Genomic DNA, 19,564 nt, shown 5'->3' with positions numbered 1-19,564 from the left:
AGGCTGTTTCTTTATTCCACAATGTTCTGTACAAGACTAGAATTAGAAAAAATACATTTTTAAATGTATAATTTAAACTGGTAAAGTTCTTACATCAAAATATTGTTTAAAATTAGCTGGTTAACATTTCCATTTTATGTTGGTGATGAAGTTTCACCGTAGTGAAGGCTATGAGAAATGCTGTTATAAAATTTCAACATTCAGGATCAATTTGCAATAGTCAAGTGATATCTTCTATGAATGCAGCCAACATTGGACAGTCAGTCTCCACTCATTTGAACCTCAGTGGGGAAGAGTTTTTATATGTTTTCATTGTCAGTTACAGCCTCTGACAAGCTGATAGTTGTGTTTCTGCACAGTAATTGCAATGCAGAGACTTTGTATTCTCCTTCCGCAGTATGTATTCTGCATAAATGGCTCATGCAGGCAAGGTGGTGGTGTGAATTGATAATGTTTGGGGCCATCAACAATATGGCAATGGCCTTTCCCATTTAATTAGGTTATCCTTTGCATTGTTTGTGTGTCTCCTATTTCTTAATCAAGTCACCCAGCATCACTACATACATTTTGGTATTCTAGCTGCTGGTCCTAACTACCACTGTAAATAAATCAAAATTTTGCACCTTTTTAGTAACAACCGAGAAAGTTAGTAAATAATCTTGATGTCAAGCTCTCTTTTTTTTTTCCCTCAACACCAAGCAATATCTATTTAACAGCACAAGTGTAAGTACTCGAAAGCTGAGTGCCATCCTGACTGAGAGATTGAAGCACTGTGAAATCCTTTATATGCCTCGTGCTGAGGGGGAGAGAGGTTAAATTGTTGAGAGCAACACTAAATTTAACATATAATGTCCTCTTTGCAACAATTTGAAAAATGCAGAAAAGCTTGTGTAAATGAATGACCTATGTCACTTTCTACCATAAAGCAGAGAGAATAGTCTGCCTACAGAAAAGGATTACAGCATAATATGAAGTCACTTTCTCTTCCTTATCCTTTACTGTGATGTTGGTCATGGGAGATATGAATGTGGAATATCTGTACTAAATAACTGCTGACATTCTATTGAGAAAGAAACTTTATGAAATTGATAATGAAGCAAGTTAAAAATAGTATCAAATAAAGAGATATAGAATGCTGCACACTGTTGTCTGCAGCATGATTTTTAATACCCAGAAAGTCTTTGTAATTGTTTCTTTTCAAATCTGATGTGAATAGAGATTACATTTTTAATATTTTGTGGGTCACACTTCTAGGACTGGATTTACCGACCAATGTGTGAAACAACAACCCCTCTGCACCCTCAGCTAATTCCTCTAATCGATGTTTACATCAACTCCATTCTGACGCCAGCATCCAAGGCTAATCCTGAAGCTACAAACCAACCAATCACCGAACAGGAAGTCCTTAATGTGTTCAATGGCCTCACTTGGGTGAGAACATCATTTTTTTTGTGTATTCAGGAAAAAGTTGTGGTATATTCTGTATAAATTAAATAAATGCTATATTTTTCATGTACTAACCCTTCTGCACTCCTACCCTGCCACAGTTCAGATTCACTGACCAGATGTCTCTTTGACAACATCACGTGTTCCGATTTTTGCCTTGTTTCAGCAGTGTGTATGAGCATCTTTACTGAGAAACTGATGTCACAAATTGGAGAAGGAAGTTATGCAGTGTTGCCATTTTCTGCTTCTAGCCCTTGGACATATTGTTTTGTGAACTGGTGCATTAAGCAAAAGAAATCCCAGTCCTTTATATCTGAGCCAAACAAACCAGGAAAGTCATATATTTGATCCGGTCTACATTGAGTTATGCTTGGGCAACTGAAGGGGCATCTGGTGAGCATCTTTGTACCCGATTGGTATTCAGGGAATGGCATCCTTGCAGCAGTGCACGAGTGTAAGTGGCACATAACAGATAAGGATAGTTCGGTTTAGCATGACACCTAAAAAAATTGCGTGGTCTACCTAAACTTGGAGCCCATACCCCAGTATAGGGCTATAAAAATTTTCAAACTCCCAACTGGGAATCAAAGTTAAATGCCCAAATTTTAATGAATAGGAACATTAAATTCGATTCTCATTATGCAATCCAGTATGATGTATGTTAAATTGGTTTGTTGGTATAAAATTGACAAAATTGCGATGACTAGATCCAAAGTAGTTTAATTTTCTATTTACTGGCTTGTATTCTAGTCGAGCTGCTGGGACTAAAACAAAATGAGAAACATTCCACCCCAATGAAGATTTTGCATTCCACTGAACATTCCTTCTGTTTAATCCTGGATGTAATAAATGATTTGACTGTGTCACTGTTAAAAATTACGGTCAAATGCAGGTTTGTTTTGAAGTTGTGACTGAAGATGAGACTGAGAAAAGTTGCAAAGGCATATAGAACATTTAAAAACAAAATCAATAAATTCAAAGGAGCCACTTTAATCATTTTCCTATATTTGTGAAAAGGGAGAGAACAACCGATGTCGACAAAGGCACAGCATCACAGCTCAGCTTCTGGTTCTCTATTACACACTGTCATATGAGGAGACTTTGCTAGCCAATGTGAAACCATTAGGTATGTGTGCATTTCTGTCTCTGTTTCATTTTGACATTTCTTGTAAGCCCAAAGATGTTTTCCTATAACTACAGTTCAAGGTAAAGGCAGGTGTGTGCACATGCATGTATTCTGAGATGGTCAGATTCCTCCACATCGCCCCCCCTCATTGCACCCACTGTAGGTCAGCTTTTGAAGAACTTTCATAATTCCTGAATCTGTAGCCCAGCTCAATCTATTTTAAAAATATTTGTCACTTTTTCAGAAGACTAGCCTGCAGAACATAAACAGGACAGTTTAAATATGTTTCCTGGACATAACGAGGACACAAATTATTCATTTCACCCATGGTTGTAGGTTTACATTCTTGCCCATAGACGTGAGCATGAAATCCGGTTGACCTTTCAGTATAGTACTGAGGTTCACAACTACTATCTTTCAGATGCAGCTTTAAAGCAAAGGTCTAACTCTTCTCTGAAGTGGATGTAAAAGATCCCACAGTGTTTTTTTAAGAGTGGAACCGTTTCCCTGACAACTAGGCTAATATTTAAATCGCAGCCAACACTGCAAAAAAAAACTGATTTACTTGCTCTGGTGTGAGGAACTTCTTGTGCCCAAATTAATTATGTCACGTTTCCCACATTACAACCGTGGCTACACTTCTAAAGTTCTTCCTTAGCTGCAAAGCCCTTTTAGGTGTCCTGCAGTGTGCTGTAATGTTTATTGTTGCTTTGTTGGATAGGTATCTATCAACAGTTCTTAAACTGAGTTGCCTGAAGGAAGAAAAACTGAAAGAACTGTGGATTCTGTAAATCAAAGACCGAGATTGCTGGAAGAGCTCAGGAGGTGTGGCAACAATGTGAAGAGAATGAGAGTTAATACATCAGGCCGAGTGACCCTTCCTCAGAAAGATCTGAGTGTTCTGAGGAAGGGTCCCTAAACCTGAAACATTAACTCGGATTCTTTTGACCCGTGAAGATTTGGTTTCACTTGAAGTGTGGAATTTTTGCCTGTTTCGTTTTAAACATTAGTATTTTAGGATTACTGTTCAGCCTATTCTTGGTGAAATGGTTCATTGGTGGATATGCTGACTATTTTCTTCATCCACGTTTCTAATAGCGGCAGTTCAGAAGAAACCCAAGTCTTACTCTGCCGCACTGATGGATCAGATTCCTATCAAGTATTTAATTCGCCAGGCACAGGGGCTTCAACAGGAGCTTGGAGGTAAATGCAGAAGCTTCACTTGTTCGTTCAGACTCAGTTGGAATCCACAGGTTCTGATATAAACACATTCTAACAAAGTCCTTGTACTTTTATTATATTTAGTTGCTTGTATTTGGAGACACATCCAGTAAAAATGAAGTTGTTTTGGAATTTATTTCTAAGAATTATGATGAGAGTTACCCAGTAGTTCTTCAGGTTTGTACCAAAACAACTCATTTGGATGCTTAAAATTGAACTTGGTACCCTTAGCCAGGAGAATGGAGGGTGAGAAACAGCTGGAATTCTGTCTCTCATTAGCTGGCCATGGGCCAATGCAGGATGTTTGATGAGGATGGGATTAAATTTTGATAAAACAGAAATGTTGGAAGGGTCACACAGCCTGAAACATTAACTCCCCTTCTCTGGTGGCATCCGTGAAGATAAAAGGGTTAAAATTTAAAATTGGGACTTTCCATTGGAACTGGGAAGAGTGAGCAACGTAAGAGGTTTGAAGGAAGTGATATGCACAGCGTCTGTGGAAAGGTACAAAAGAGAAGGTCTATGACAGGGTGGAAAGCACTATTATGTAACGAGGGTTGATGGTTTTCGGGGTCTCAAACTGTTAAACATGACTGGAAGTCTGGGAAGTAGAAACCAACGAATGGGATCTATTCCTTGAGCTTACATAGGGCTTCATACTACACAACCAGAGATCAAGGATAGAAAGATCGTGACCGATGCAAGGTTCAGAATTTAAATAACAAGTGACTAGGAATTCACAGATTGAACACTTATCTGCATTTGATGTTTCCAATCTGGAGCAGATTGTTGTGAAAAGTTTGAAACCCTAGACTGAGAGAAGGAGGAATTGTACTGATTGGTTTAAGCTCAGCACAATACAGCATCGTAAAGCAGGTTATTCATCAAGAGTGTGTTTAGGGCTTCCAGAGAAACCATCTAAAACAATGTATGACCTAATAAGGAGTAGTGGGAGAAGTGGTCATTTGATGTAACTGAAGAGTAACTGTTGATTGTGATTTTCTTGAATTTTATATCTGTGTACAACAAAGCATGTTCTGACCTGATTTGAGGTTTTCCCTGTCCGCCAGGCCTTCATTCTGCATTGTTGCGTTTGCTGGCAACGAATTATCCTCACCTGTGTATGGTGGATGACTGGATGTGTGAGGAGGAAGTGACGGGCACAGAGGCACTGCTCTCCAGAATGCTGCTAACCAGCCGGGCCAAACGTCATACGCCCAAGAAGTTGCAGGAAGGTATTGGCATGAAAACTGACTTGTAGTTGCATGTACAAACCACAGGTACCTCCAAAGGAGTTCAGATAATATCTATAAATCATTTAAAAATCACTAGTAAAACAACATTTTGTTGACCATTTCACAATTAGAGTATTTTGATATTGTGCACAGATATTATTATATCCAGTTTGCAGCTTGTAGCAAATCTATTATTGTTTTCATCTTGATCACTTTACTGTTTTTTTTGGTAATTGCCTGATATTTGAGGGTTTAACCTGCATTTTGACATTCTTTGTATCACTCACTTATCTGTTGTACAATTTCCATTGATCCTGTCATCTCCAGCTTTCCAGTCGGCTTCTATCAATTACACTCAACTGATGCAGACCTTGGAGGACTTGACACTATTATCTGCCAGTGAGCTGATCCCATTTGCAGAAGCATTGATGTTGGGTTTGTATCGGTTGCTTGATTCAGATGTTCCCCGACGAATTCTCCAGACAGTAAATCAGCTTTGGATGCTTCTCAACACCGTTATGCCAAGGAGGTAGCAGTGTCTTTGTATAAATGTTACCTAATGGCTCACTTGTTAATTATGTTCTGTGTTAACCATAATTGCCTTGAATAATCTTGACAGAAGGTGATCGATAAAAGCTTTTTCTGCAGCTTATTGTCATCTTTCTAAACTGTGTTTTGGTGAAAGTTTACCATTTTATAACCGCCCACTGTCATGAATTAGAAAATGCACCTATATTATATTCAGTCAGAAGGGACTCTGCTCTGTTGAGTGGTCAAGAGTGCACACTAAAGTAATATCAGTCTTGTCAGTTTTTTTCGCATAAATGTCCTGACAAGCTTCAGCAAATATCCTTTTGCCAAGACTAATTCTCATCAGCAAAGACTGTCTTGAGCTTTGAAGTTGTAACTGAGATTTCGTTAATATAACTTGAGACAAATACCTGTTGTTTATGTTCAGATCACTTGTTTTAAATATGTTATCCAAGCCAGTAATTGCAATTAGCCTCTCCTCTTCTAAAGATACCAACTCGTGCTGGTTACAGTTCACTTTAGGGTCCCCATAGTTGCCAATAAATTTTTAAATTAGATTCCCTACAGTATGGAAATAGACCCTTCAACCCAACAAGTCCACACTGACCCTCTGAAGAGTAACCCACCCAGACCCCCACTCTATATTTACCCCTGACTAAGCCACCTAACACTATGGTCAATTTAGCATGACCAATTCACCAGAGCATCTGGAGGAAACCCACACAGACACTGGGAGAATGTGCAAATTCCACACACAGTTGCCCGAGGCAGGAATTGAACCTGAGTCCCTGGTGCTGTGAGGCAGTAGTGCTAACCACTGAGCCACTGTGCTGCCCCTAAATTTCTTCAGGAAGAAATGTAAACTTCCATTGGTAGCTCAATGATTGGAACGTCAAGATTTCCCATCTTAAGATGTTGAAGGTGTATTCCTATTGTTTTCTCAGCCTGCAATCCACGACTTGAGGTTTTCTTTTCCTGCGGACTGTCCCTATCGCCCAAGCTTGCTAACACTTCCAGCCTTATTTTAACTCCACATGAGCATTGTGTTTTGGTTCTGAATCTGAACATAAGCTTTCACCTGCATTCCTGACTGCAAATAATCAAGACTTTTTTGGCCTTTAGGTGTTCCTTCTCATTCCAGGCAGACTCAAAAACCAGTGATAGAACAGATAATCAGCCTGTAAACTAATCTTCAAATAAGGGGAAAGAGTAGGCCATCTACTCCATAATCCTGCTATACCATTCAATAATTATAACAGAGCTATTGTATTTATAACCTCATCCACCTCCCTGCCTGATAGCCTTTCACCACTTTTTTCTTACCAAGAATCTATTCACCTCTGCCTTAAAAAATTCAAAGACTCTGCTTTCATGATGAGTTCCAGAAAAATGCAACTTTGAGAAAAGAATGTGTCATCTCTAATTTAAATGAACAACCTCTTAGTTTTCAAACAACCTAGTTCTAGATTCTCCCATGAAAAGAAACTTCCTCTCCACAACCAGCCCTGTCAAGTTACCCCAGATCCTATATTTCATAGCTTGACAATGATCTTCACAATGGTTTTTTTCCACATCCATCCCCTTGGTAATATGAATCACACGGACCTTGTATCTATGTAGAAATGCTAATTAATTATCCTTGAAAGCCTACCTTTTGTACATAAAATCATAGAGATGTACAGCATGGAAACAGACCCTTGGGTCCAACCTGTCCAGGCCGACCAGATATCCCAACCCAATCTAGTACCACCTGCCAGCACCCGGCCCATATCCCTCCAAACCCTTCCTATTCATATACCCATCCAAATGCCTCTTAAATGTTGCAGTTGTACTAGCTTCCACCACATCCTCTGGCAGCTCATTCCATACACGTACCACCCTCTGCGTGAAAAAGTTGCCCCTTAGGTCTATTTTATATCTTTCCCCTCTCACCCTAAACCTATGCCCCATCTTGGAATTAAGTGGTCATTTAAGGTATTTACAATTTAATATTTTCAACATTGGTGTGTCTGTCTCCACTATTAACTCAAGCTGCTGCCATTATCAAATCTTCAACAATGAAACCAGAAGACATGCTGTCAGGCAGATGTCAGTAGAGTGTAGTTCATGGTATCCCATTCGTTCTACTTCGAATTTATAAAAAGTGCCAAGACATAAACCTAACAATTGTAACACAACTGCTTCTTCTAAATGAGCACTCTGCAATATGTAATCCTTTGAAGGTGAACATTGATAGGGTATGCAATAATGAAAAACATCACTACAAAATCTAATCTTGGCATTCAACCATGCATTTTTGCTAAAGGTATTCACAAGAAAATAATCAAGAGTACAGCCTTGTTTCTTGGACTAGAGGGGGAAGACAAGTTGGTGGTACTAATTGTAGAGCTTAAAGTGAGATCAATTAACAAAACTGTGATTAAGGATCCAACTTGGGACTCTCTCGGCCGTTTCACACTGACTGACTAGTAAGCATTGCTGCAGTGTTATTTTTAAATCAACCTATCCGTCTTAAGATGCAGAGTGTGAAGTGAATGTTTAGGATCTGCATCATGGTTCTTGCTTAATCACTCTAATTACTTCCAAACTTTCATTTTAAAGCACTTTATTATTAGAACAGAACATTGAAAATGGCTTCATTCTATAAGGATCTTGGTTGATTACCATCTTGTCGGCTTTCAATAACCTATGAAACATAGCCAATGTCATGTTTTTGTTTTGAAGGCTGTGGGTGATGACAGTGAATGCCTTGCAGCCAAAAACCAAACTGCTTCGCCAGCAGAAATACACGCAGAATGACCTGATGATTGATCCACTGATTGTATTGCGATGTGACCGTAGAGTGTACAGGTGAGCCACCAATAGCCATAGGATGCTTGGCTCAGTAGTTCAGTTGTTTCATAGTGATGGACTTGCTCATCCAAATGGTCCCTGTCCTATTCAGGAACATTCTGGTAAATTTTCAGTTTTTCAAGATCCTCTCATTAATTAATTACTTTACATGAAGAGCAAATAGGGAGAGCATAAAGCCCCTTTAAAAGTCAGTGAGGTCAACTGTGTGTGGAACTACAGGAGATGGGAGAGATACTAAATGAATATTTAACGTTAGCTCTTACTGTGGAGAAAGAAGTGGAAGTTAGGGAACTCTGGGAAATAAATACTAATGTCTTAAAAACAGTCCACATTACAGAAAAGGAGATGCTGGACATCTTGAAATGCAAAGGTGGATAAATCTCAGGAACCTGATCACATGTATCCCAGGATGTTGCAGGAAATTAGGATAGAAATTGCAGGGCCACTACAATAGATATTTGTGTCACCTACAGCCACAGGTGAGATGCTAGAGTACTGGAGGGTGGCTAATGTTGTGCCTTTATTTAAGAGAGGCTGTAAGGAGAAGACTGGGAACTCTAGATGGTGAGTCTGACATCAGTGATGGGTACATTGTTGGAGGGAATTCTGAGACATAGGATTTACATGCAATTGGAGAGGCAAGGCACGATTAGGGTTAGTCAGCATGGCTTTGTGTAAGGGATGAGTTTTTTTTTTGAGGACGTAACCAAAAAGATTGAGGCAGATCTATATATCATCTACATAGAATTCAGTAAAGCCTTTGAAAGGTTCCACATGGTAAACTAATTAGTAAAATTAGATCAAATGGGATTCAAGGAGAGTTTGCCAACTGAATACAAAATTGGCTTGATGGTAGGAGACAGAGTGATGGTGTTGGATTGTTTTTTGAACTGGAGGCTTGCAGCTAGTGGTGTTGTGCCAGAATCTCTGCTGGGTGCACTTTTGTTTGTTGTTTATATAAGTGATTTAGATGAGAATTTAGGCAAGATTAGTCATTTTTTGGATCACACCAAAATTGGTAGTATAGTCGATAATGAAAGTCATCTAAGATTACAAAGAGATCTTGATCAATTGGACTAATACTGAGCCCTAGTTACCCCAACTTCCATTGAAATATGAAAGCCAAATGCACATTTTTTTGAATGGATCTATGATGATCCATGTCCACTATTTTAAGGATAATCTGTTGTTTCAATGTCTTTATTATTTGTGTCTTATTCCAAGGTGCCCTCCATTAATGGACATTACCTTGCACATGCTTAATGGATACCTTCTAGCTTCAAAAGCGTACCTAAGTGCTCACTTGAAGGAGAATGTGGATCAGGACAGCAAACCATATCAGAATAACACCATGGGGGTAGTTGGGCAACCTGAAGCCCCAGAAGTCACAAGAGAGGAGCTGAAAAATGCTTTGTTGTCAGCCCAGGTAAAACACATTCTGATCACAGAATGATCATGGTGCAGAAGGATGCCATTTGGCCAAACCATCATGGTGTATGCTGCAGCATCTTGAATGCAGACCAGTATGCGTAATGAAGTAACTGACTGTATTCTTCATCTTTCGGTGAAGGAGAATGGAATTTAGAGCAGCATGGTAAAGGTTACAAAGTCAAAGCAAAGGCAACAAGAAAATCTTTGGAGACGGTTAAGGGACTAAAAGTGGATGGATCCCCATGCCCACATCCTATGATTCCAAAAGGAGTAGCTGCAGTAATAGTGGTGCTAAATTTTTTGGTCCCAGCAGATTGGAAGTTAACATTGTAAAACTGCTATTGTCAAACAGAGGGAGAGAGAAGAAATGGAATTGTAAGGGAGTTATTTATTTAGATCTGTTATTCTACGTCACTGGTTTTACAAAAGTCATTTTTTCAGGATTTAACTGAGTAATGAAGAGGTTAGAGTAATGGGGAACCTGGTAGATGTTATATATTTTGGATTTCCATAAGTCATTCAATAAGATGCACACAAAATGCTAAATTATGCAAGTAAGGTTCTCAAGTAGTTGGAGAATAAAGTTTTCGTGTGTATAGAGGATTGATTAGGGTACAGAAAACAGTGCAGGGACAAACTGGGATCTTTCAAGTTGGTAAGCTTTTTCTAGCAGTGTACAGTACAGAATAGTACTGAAGCTTTAGCTATTTGGAATTAATTTGCACAGACAGTAATTTTTCCATATTGATTGCACAAAGCTAGGTGGGATTTCAAGTGAAGGGATAATACAAGGAGGCTGCAGAGTTATAAAGAAATTGAATGAATGGGCAACATTGGTAGCTGGAGTATAATGTGGCTACAGGTGAAATTATTCACTTGGTAGTAAAAATAAAGAGTCATACATTATGAAACTTTCAAATGTTGATCTTCAGGGAGATCTGGGTATACTCCTACAAGGCACAAAGCAAAATCAAAAATACACACGTTACTGGAATACTCCAGTCTCTCAATACTCCAAGACTCCCCTAGTCTTGAAATACCCCATCTTAGGGAATTCAAACCTCGCCTTTAGCTATTTTAGAGTTTGAATCTATGTATCAGAACATTAACTAAGGTTTTGGATTACTAGTCCAGTGACATTACCACTATATCACCGTCACCTCTCCATCTGTCCCAGCCCTTCATGACCCTGCAAATGTTTCCCACTTGAAATATTCCTTATGAGTTATTATTGAATCTTCATCTTTACCCTTTGAGACAATGCATTTAAAATCATAAAACTGTGTGGGTTTGATATGCAAAAACTGCAAGTAATCAAAATCAGGTCAAACTGAAAGAAAAGTATGTTTGTATGCAGCCTTTCAGTAATAGCATTAGTTTGGCAACTCAAAACAGAAAAGGTAAATCTGATGCCATGCATAAACAAACTCTCCTTTACAGGACAGTGCAGCTGTTCAAATTCTATTGGAAATCTGCTTGCTTACTGACGAGGAGCGATCACATAGTGCAGGAAAGGTCCTGAAACAGCAGGATCAAACCCTCAATCTGACTGAACCTTTGGAGAATACTCAGGCAACTTTATTGAGCAATGTCCGGGAAGTGCAGTGTCTCATCTGCTGTCTCCTGCATCAGATGTTTATTGCAGATCCAAATATTGCTAAACTTGTTCACTTTCAGGTCAGTACTGTATAGTTAAGTTGCATTTCTTGTATTTCTCTATATGCTTCACAGGAAAAAGCATATTTCCGAAGTGTGCACTTGTACTTAAAACATTTCATAACAACAGTGAGATAGTTGACTGGTTTAATCCCTTTTTTGAATTACAATTTAAATGAAAAATGCTGGTCCAAACACTAGGGGAATACAGAAGTGATCCATAAGATATTTTCTGTTCACCCGCACCAGCAGAGTGAAATAAAAACACAGAATGCTTCAAAGTATTAAACAGAGCTGGCAGCATCTGTGGATGGAGGAGCCTCATGTTTCAGATCATGACCTTTCATCAGTTCATTGAACTGAAATATTGAGTATTGGCCTGATTTTTTTGAGGAATGGTAATCTCCTGCTAATAGCCACTCTGCCCGTTTTACAAGAGGAGCCAATTTGAATTTATCAGACACCTTCAGAAATGCAGAAAATATTTCGTTTTGGACTATTCTGTCATTGTGCAGAACTTTTAGGGGAAGGCAACCACTTCCTATTCTGAAATGTAAAGGTCCAGAATTTCAGCATATTGGATACTTTTGATGTTAGGGTACCAGCTGAGTAAGATGTAGGGGTTGAAGTGAGCGTTAGTGTTTAGGCTAAGTCCTGGAAATGGCTCAAGGCAGATCATGTCCAGATCTTGTTTTGAGAATGGTACGGGTTGTCGAGGGCTGTGGGTGGTCTCTTCCAGAGAGGAGTAAGGTTGTTGGGTCCCAAGGATGTGAGTTAAGTGTGAGTCAGACTGTCTTTCCTGAGTTAAGTACTTACTTAATTTCATCAGAACCCTCCAAAATCTCTGCTTTAAATGGAGACTTGCAGAGGGATTTCATGGAGGAATTGTACAACATGTTTTTCAATTTCCCAGGCAATTCCTTCAGATTCTGCTGTAATGGGGATTCACTAAGGTCCCCATGCGAAACTCCCATCTATGCTGGAATAATGCCTGTGGCCATCAGAAAAATCCAGGCCCCTCTTTGCATGAATTGGACCTGACTTGTTGCATTTTCCAACTTTTATTTAACAAAAAGATTGGTGTAGTCATTAGTGCTAATCATTAGAATATTAATTATAGGTGATGTTTACACAGGGTTACCCGAGTGAACTGTTGCCTCTAACTGTGGCTGGAATTCCGTCCATTCACATATGCCTGGATTTCATTCCAGAACTTTTAGCACAACCACAACTGGAAAAGCAGGTAATGTAATTATTATGTGACTGTATTTGTGTGCATGCTTAAAAGGCAGACTTTAGAAAAAGGTTAAGTATTTGAAAGACATTTACAGTAACAATCTGCATTTCTTTTGCCATCTAATAATCCCACACTTTTCACACTGATGCAATTTAAACGTTCACACTCAAAAAGGCAGAACAAACACTTTTTAAAAAAATATTTCAATTCAAATGGTCTGTTGTTTAAGGTCACAGGCCTCCAGTCTGAAAAACAACCTTCAACCATGACCCTCTGTCTTCTACCTTTGAGCCAGTTCTGTATCCAAATGGCTAGTTCTCCCTGTATTCTGTGAGAGCTAACCTTGCTAACCAGCCTCCCATAGGGAGCCTTGTCGAACACCTTACTGAAGTCCATATAGATCACATCTTTTCTGTGCTGTATATCTCTATGACTCTGACATTGCAATCATCACTTGTCATTTTCCACAAGTTACCTCTGATCTTATTGAGAAAACTTCCAGCAGAAATTAGCTTCTGCCCATTTTTTTTTTCAACAAGCTCACTTTGCACCAAGTCAGCCAAATGCTTGAAACCCACTGTATGGTAATGGTGAGGGTGTGAGAACTCAGCTGTGACATGCACCACCTCGTGTTTGTGAAGGCGACAGGTAGTTGAGCTGAGCGACCAGAAAAGAAGAATGTATCCACATGCATTTGGAAAAGCAAGGACTGATTTAAGGGTTGTCAGCATGGTTTTGTGCGTGGGAAATCATGTCTCTCAAACTTGATTGAGTTGAAGAAGTGACCAAGAAGATAATGTTGTCTATGTGACCTTAGCAGGGCCATCGACAAGGTTCAGCATGATAGATTAATTAGTAGAGTTAGATGGTGGACAGCGAAGAAGGTTATTTAAGTGTACAACAGGAAATTGATCATCTGGACCAGTGGGTTATAGAATGGCAGAGGTTAATTTAGATAAATGTGAGATGTTGCATTTTGGGAAGATAAAACCAGGGCAGGACTTGTACAGTTAATGGTAGGACAGAGGGATCTAGGGGTACATGTACATAGTTCCTTGAAAGTGGCATCACCGGTAGACAATATGTTGCATTGGCAGGCTTGCATTCATCGGTCACACCTTTAAGTACAGGAGTTGGGAAGCCATATTACAACTGTGCAAGACATTGATAAAGACATTTGGAGTACTACATACAATTCTGCTAGTGGAAGGATGTTATTAAACTGATGTGACTACTCGGCCCCTTTTAACAAGGTTATGTTGTCCTGGGTTTCTTTCAAATGGCCAACAGATGCTACCTAAGTGAACAATCAGAGGAAGCCTTTAGGTTTCTTTAAAACAGTTGTACAATGAAATGGGAGTGGTCTATAATGAAAAGAGGCTCCATGTTTCAATAGAGGTCTTGCCTGAACTTTCTGAAATCTCTCCTGCCTGTAAGAACCTGCGTTTGAATATACCACTTGCCAAGGGATGTGTTTATGGGATATTGCGGGAATTGAAATAGCTTCATTAAGTTGCGATTTTGTTAGTTGGGTTTCAAAATAGTTCTCTTTTGTTCATGTTTCAACTGCAGAGTGTAAATAAATTGTTTTGCTTGAAACAGAGTGGCTTGACCAGCTGCATCACTCCTGGAATATCCACTTTACATTTGTCATTTAAAAAATACAAGTTATAGAACTTTACAGTGCAGTTCAGGCTGTCGGCATTGCGCATACCTGTGAAACCAATCTAAAGCCCATCTAACCTACACTATTCTATTTTCACCCATATGTTTATCCAATGACCACTTAAATGCCCTTAATGTTGGTGAGTCCACTGCTGTTGCAGGCCGAACATTCCATGCCCTTACTATTCTGAGTAAAGAAACGACCTCTGACATCTGTTCTATATCTATCACCCCACAATTTAAAGCTATGATCCCTTGTGCTAGCCATCGCCATCTGAGGAAAAAGGCTCTCACTGTCCACCCTTTCAAATCCTCTGATCATCTTGTATGCCTCTAAGTCACCTCTTGACCTCCTCTCTGACAAAACCAGCTTTAAGTCCTTCAGCCTTTCCTCTTAACACCTTCCCTCCATACCAGGCAACATCTCTTCTGCACTCTTTAAATGCTTGCACATGCTTCCTATAATGCAGCAACCACAACTGTATGCAATACTCCAAGTACGGCCACACCAGAGTTTTGTATAGCTGCAATATGACCTTATGGCTCCGAAACACAATCACTCTACCAATGAAGGGTTACACACCATTTGGCGCCTTAACACTCAACCTGGGTGGCAACTTTTAGGGATCTATGCACATTGAGATCTCTCTGCTCATCCACACTACCAAGAATCTTACCATTAGCCCAGCACTCTCAATTTCTGTTACTCCTTCCAAAGTGAATCACCTCACATTTTTCTGCAGTAAACTCTATTTACCACCTCTCGGCCTACCTCTGCAGCTTAACTATGTCCCTCTGTAGCCTGCAATATCTTTTCACACTGTCCATAACTCCACTAACGTTAGTGTCATCCACAAATTTACTAACCCATCCTTCTGTGCCCCCTTCCAGGAGATTAATAAAAATGACAAACAGCAGTGGCCCTAAAACAGATCCTTACAGTACACCACTAGTAACTGAACTTCAGGATGAACATTACCCATTAACCAACCCCCTCTGTCGTCTTACAGCCAGCCAATTTCTGATCCAAACCGCTAAATCACCCACCGTGGGCGGCACGGTGGCACAGTGGTTAGCACTGCTGCCTCGCAGCGCCGGAGACCCGGGTTCATTTCCCGCCTCAGGCGACTGACTGTGTGGAGTTTGCACGTTCTCCCCGTGTCTGCGTGGGTTTCCTCCGGGTGCTCCGGTTTCCTCCCACAGTCCAAAGATGTGCAGGTTAGGTGAATTGGCTATGCTAAATCGCCCGTAGTGTTACGTAAGGGGTAGATGTAGATGTAGGGGTATGGGTGGGTTACGCTTCGGCGGGGCGGTGTGGACTTGTTGGGCCGGAGGGCCTGTTTCCACACTGCAAGTAATCTAATATAATCTAAACTCCATGCCTCTGTATTTTCTGTAGTAGCCTACGGTGGGGAACCTTATCAAATGCTATACTGAAATCTATATACACATCAACTGCTTTACCACCTGTTTGATCACCTTCTCAAAGAACTCCAGAATGTTTGTGAGGCACGACCTACCCTTCACAAAACCATGTTGACTATACCTAACCAAATTATTCCTTTCTAGATGATTATAAATCCTATCTCTTATAACCTTCGCCAACACTTTACCCACAACAGAAGTAAGGATCATTGGTCTATAATTACCAGGGTTGTCACTCCTCCCCTTCTTAACAAGAGGACAACATTTGCTATCCTCCAGCCTTCTGGCACTATTCCTGTAGATAATGACAACATTAAGCTCTGCAATCTCCTCTCCAGCTTCCCAGAAAATCCTAGGATAAATCCCATCCAGCACAGGGAACTTCTGTTTTCATACTTCAGAATTGCTAACATCTCCTTCTTATGAATGTTTCTGATAAAGAGCTTATGCTTGAAACATCAACTCTTCTGCTTCTCTGATGCTACCTGATTGGCTGTGCTTGTCCAGCGCCACACTACTTTGACTCAATCCCGTCTAGTCTAATACCCTGTGTCTCAGTATTCTCCTTGACATTTTTTTTGTGTGAATATAAAAAAAATTCATTTAGCGCCTCTCCTATCTCTTCAGACTCCATGCACAACCTCGCTTACTGTCCTTCATTGGCCCAAATCTTACCCTAGGGGAGAAAGTGAGGACTGCAGATGCTGGAGATCAGAGCTGAAAATGTGTTGCTGGAAAAGCGCAGGAGGTCAGGCAGCATAGCATTCAAGGAACAGGAGAATCGACGTTTCGGGCATCAGCCCTTCTTCAGGCTAAAGAAGGGCTGATGCCCGAAACGTCGATTCTCCTGTTCCTTGGATGCTGCCTGACCTGCTGTGCTTTTCCAGCAACACATTTTCAGCCCAAATCTTACCCTAGCCATTCTTTTACTGCTGACATACCTATAGAAAGCTTTAGGGCAGAGGTGGGGACCTTTTTCATCTTGTAAGGCCGCATCCAAGACACTTCAATTATATAAATGTTGATACAATTAGTTTGTGTATCTATTCTCAAATTTCACTTCAAATGGAAAGCCATGTGCACTGTTGTCATAAATTGATAAAGACTGGCGTAGTGGCACCAGTCAGGCGGGGAAGATAACGTACATTCTAGAGTCGCACTATAACTCAATCATGAGCATAGCAGGTGTCGAAATTTTTTTTAATTGTGGCAGTCGGTCTGTGAGGATTATTTTGTTGAATTTTCTTTTACTCTCTGGTATTTCAAATACATTCATTTTAAGATTAAAATAAAAATAATAAAGGGCGAAAAAAATAAAAGATTTGTTCTGCAAAATTTGGATTCATTCAAAAGGCCACACACAATGGCCTAGAAGGCCATATGCAGCCTTAAGGCCGCAGGTTCCCCACCTCTGCTTTAGGGTTTTCCTTGATCCTACCTGCCAAAGAGTTCTCATGTCTCTTCCTGACTCTGTCTCTTTAGGTCCTTCCTGGCTAACTTGTAACTCTCGAGCGCCCTAACTGAGCCTTCACATAACATCTCATCTTTACATAAGCCTCCTTCTTCCCCCTGACCTTCTTTAATAAATCATGGTTCCCTCCCTTCCTCGCTGCCTGACAGGTACATACTTATCAAGGACACGCAGTAGTTATTCCTTGAACAAGCTCCACATTTTAATTGTGCCCATACCATGCAGTTTCCTTCTCCATCCTAAATCTTGCCTAATCGCATCGTAATTGCCTTTCTCCCAGCTATAACTCTTGCCCTGTGGTGTATATATGCCTGTTCGTTTCCATCGCTAAAGTAAATTTAACCAAATTGTAGTCACTATCACCAAAGTGCTCACCTACCTCCAAATCTAACACCTGACTAGGTTCATTACCCAGTACCAAATCCAATGTGGCCTCTCCTCTTGGCCTATCCACACAGTCTGTCAGGAAACCCTCCTGCACACATTGGACAAAATCTGACCCATCTAAAGTACTCAAACTATGGCATTTCCAGTCAATATTTGGAAAGTTTAAGTCCCCCATAACAACTACCCTGTTACTCTAGCTCGTATTCAGAATCATCTTTGTAATCCTTTCCTCTACATCTCTGGAACTATTCAGAGGCCTACAGAAAACACCCAACAGGGTGACCTCTTCTTTCCTGTTTCTAACCTCTGCTAAATTTGTTTAAATCCTCCCAAAGAGCATTAGCAAATTTCCCCCCCCCCCAGGTGTAGACCATCCTGTTTGTAGAGGTCCCATCTACCCCAGAATGAGTTCCAATTATCCAAGTATCTGAATCCCTCCCTCTTGCACCATCCCTTTATCCATGTGTTCAACTGCTCTCTCTCCCTGTTCCTCACCTTGCTAGCACATGGCACAGGTAACAAATCAGAGATAACAACAGTTTGTTCTTGCTCTAAGCTTCCACCCTAGCTCCCTGAATTTCTGCATCACATTCCCTTTTCCTAACTATGTTGTTAGTGCCTATGTGGGCCACGACTTGGGGTTGCTCCCCCTCTCCCTTAAGGATCTTGAAAACATGATCTGATAATCACTGACCCTGGCACCTGGGAGGCAACATACCAACCATGAATCTCTCGGATTTCCTAAGTGTCCCCCTAACTATGGAGTCCCCAATGACTAATGCACTATTCCTCTGCTCCCTTCCCTTGAGAGCAACGGGGACAGATTCTGTGTAAGAGACCTGTACCCCAAGATACTTGTTTTACAGGGGAACAGCCACAGGGGATCCCTGCACTGACTGCTTCTTACCCTTCTAGTAGTCACCCAATTATCTTCATTTCCAGGAGTAACCACCTCCCTGTAGCTTTTATCTATAACTGTCTCTGCCTCCCGAATGATCCAGAGTTCATCCAGTTCCAGTATCCTAACACTGTCTTCAAGGAGCTGGAATTAGGTGTACTCAGCTGGGACACAAATGGTATCCTTCACCTCAAACATTCCACAGGAGGAACATTGCATTGCCTGCTAATGTCCCTTACCAAGAAACCAAAGAGAAAAAAAATCTTATTTGATTTTCCTCGAGTGATGTAAGTTTAGAGGAGGTGGGTGGGAGGCACTACAGGTTATGGTCTAGGCTACCTTCTTAAAATATTTTGAGGGTATCTGGCATGGTCCATAATAGATCATAACTTTTATTTTTTTTTAAAATATGATAAAATGAACTTTTAAAAATTATGGAGAATAATCCACCTCCAAAATAATTGGTATTTTCTATATTCAGATGTAAGAGAATTGATCTGATTCTGCACACCTTGTGAAATTTATTGCATTCATTTAAGATGTAGAAATGTTGGCATTGTACACTTTTATGGAGGTATTGGACATGATGAGTAGATTTAAAGTGCACCCCCTCCCCAACCCAAAACCCACATCTTGACCTTAACCTGAAAACAAGAAGTTTGAGGTCAAGAATGTTCGAAAATAATTTGTTCAAAAAATTCTAATAAATTACATCTCTGTTTAGATATTTGCTATTCAGCTTTTGTCCCACTTGTGTATCCAGTATGCACTGCCCAAGTCTCTCAGTGTAGCTCGCTTGTCCATCAATGTCATGGGAACAGTACTCACAGGTGAGGTCCTCAATTGCTGGTAAGACATTAAACCATCCTTTCCTTTATTTTTAGTGTAAAATGCATCTTGGACAGAGTCTTTAAATGAGAATGAGCTTGCTTTTCATTCAGTGAAAGATAGACTTTGCTCCAACCCTTCTTAAAGGGATAAA

At 40.3% G+C, this 19,564-nt stretch overlaps 1 protein-coding gene across 2 annotated transcripts in view; it reads left to right on the top strand.

Annotated features, from left to right (window-relative positions):
- The window catches only part of ints2 (integrator complex subunit 2), a 60,238-nt gene that overhangs the window by 34,269 nt on the left and 6,405 nt on the right, over nt 1-19,564 (top strand). For both annotated transcript variants that reach the window (XM_072590035.1, XM_072590036.1), the window contains exons 14-23: nt 1,255-1,431; nt 2,464-2,572; nt 3,671-3,775; nt 4,864-5,028; nt 5,356-5,557; nt 8,284-8,409; nt 9,637-9,838; nt 11,284-11,520; nt 12,635-12,742; nt 19,307-19,412. In XM_072590035.1, coding sequence (XP_072446136.1) covers nt 1,255-1,431; nt 2,464-2,572; nt 3,671-3,775; nt 4,864-5,028; nt 5,356-5,557; nt 8,284-8,409; nt 9,637-9,838; nt 11,284-11,520; nt 12,635-12,742; nt 19,307-19,412 — 1,537 coding nt within the window. The remainder of the gene's footprint in view (nt 1-1,254; nt 1,432-2,463; nt 2,573-3,670; nt 3,776-4,863; nt 5,029-5,355; nt 5,558-8,283; nt 8,410-9,636; nt 9,839-11,283; nt 11,521-12,634; nt 12,743-19,306; nt 19,413-19,564) is intronic.

Source organism: Chiloscyllium punctatum, chromosome 19 (assembly GCF_047496795.1).
Source record: "Chiloscyllium punctatum isolate Juve2018m chromosome 19, sChiPun1.3, whole genome shotgun sequence".
Taxonomy (NCBI): Eukaryota; Metazoa; Chordata; class Chondrichthyes; order Orectolobiformes; family Hemiscylliidae; genus Chiloscyllium; species Chiloscyllium punctatum.
Note: the sequence above shows the minus strand (reverse complement) of the source record. Positions and strands in the feature narration are given on the sequence as shown.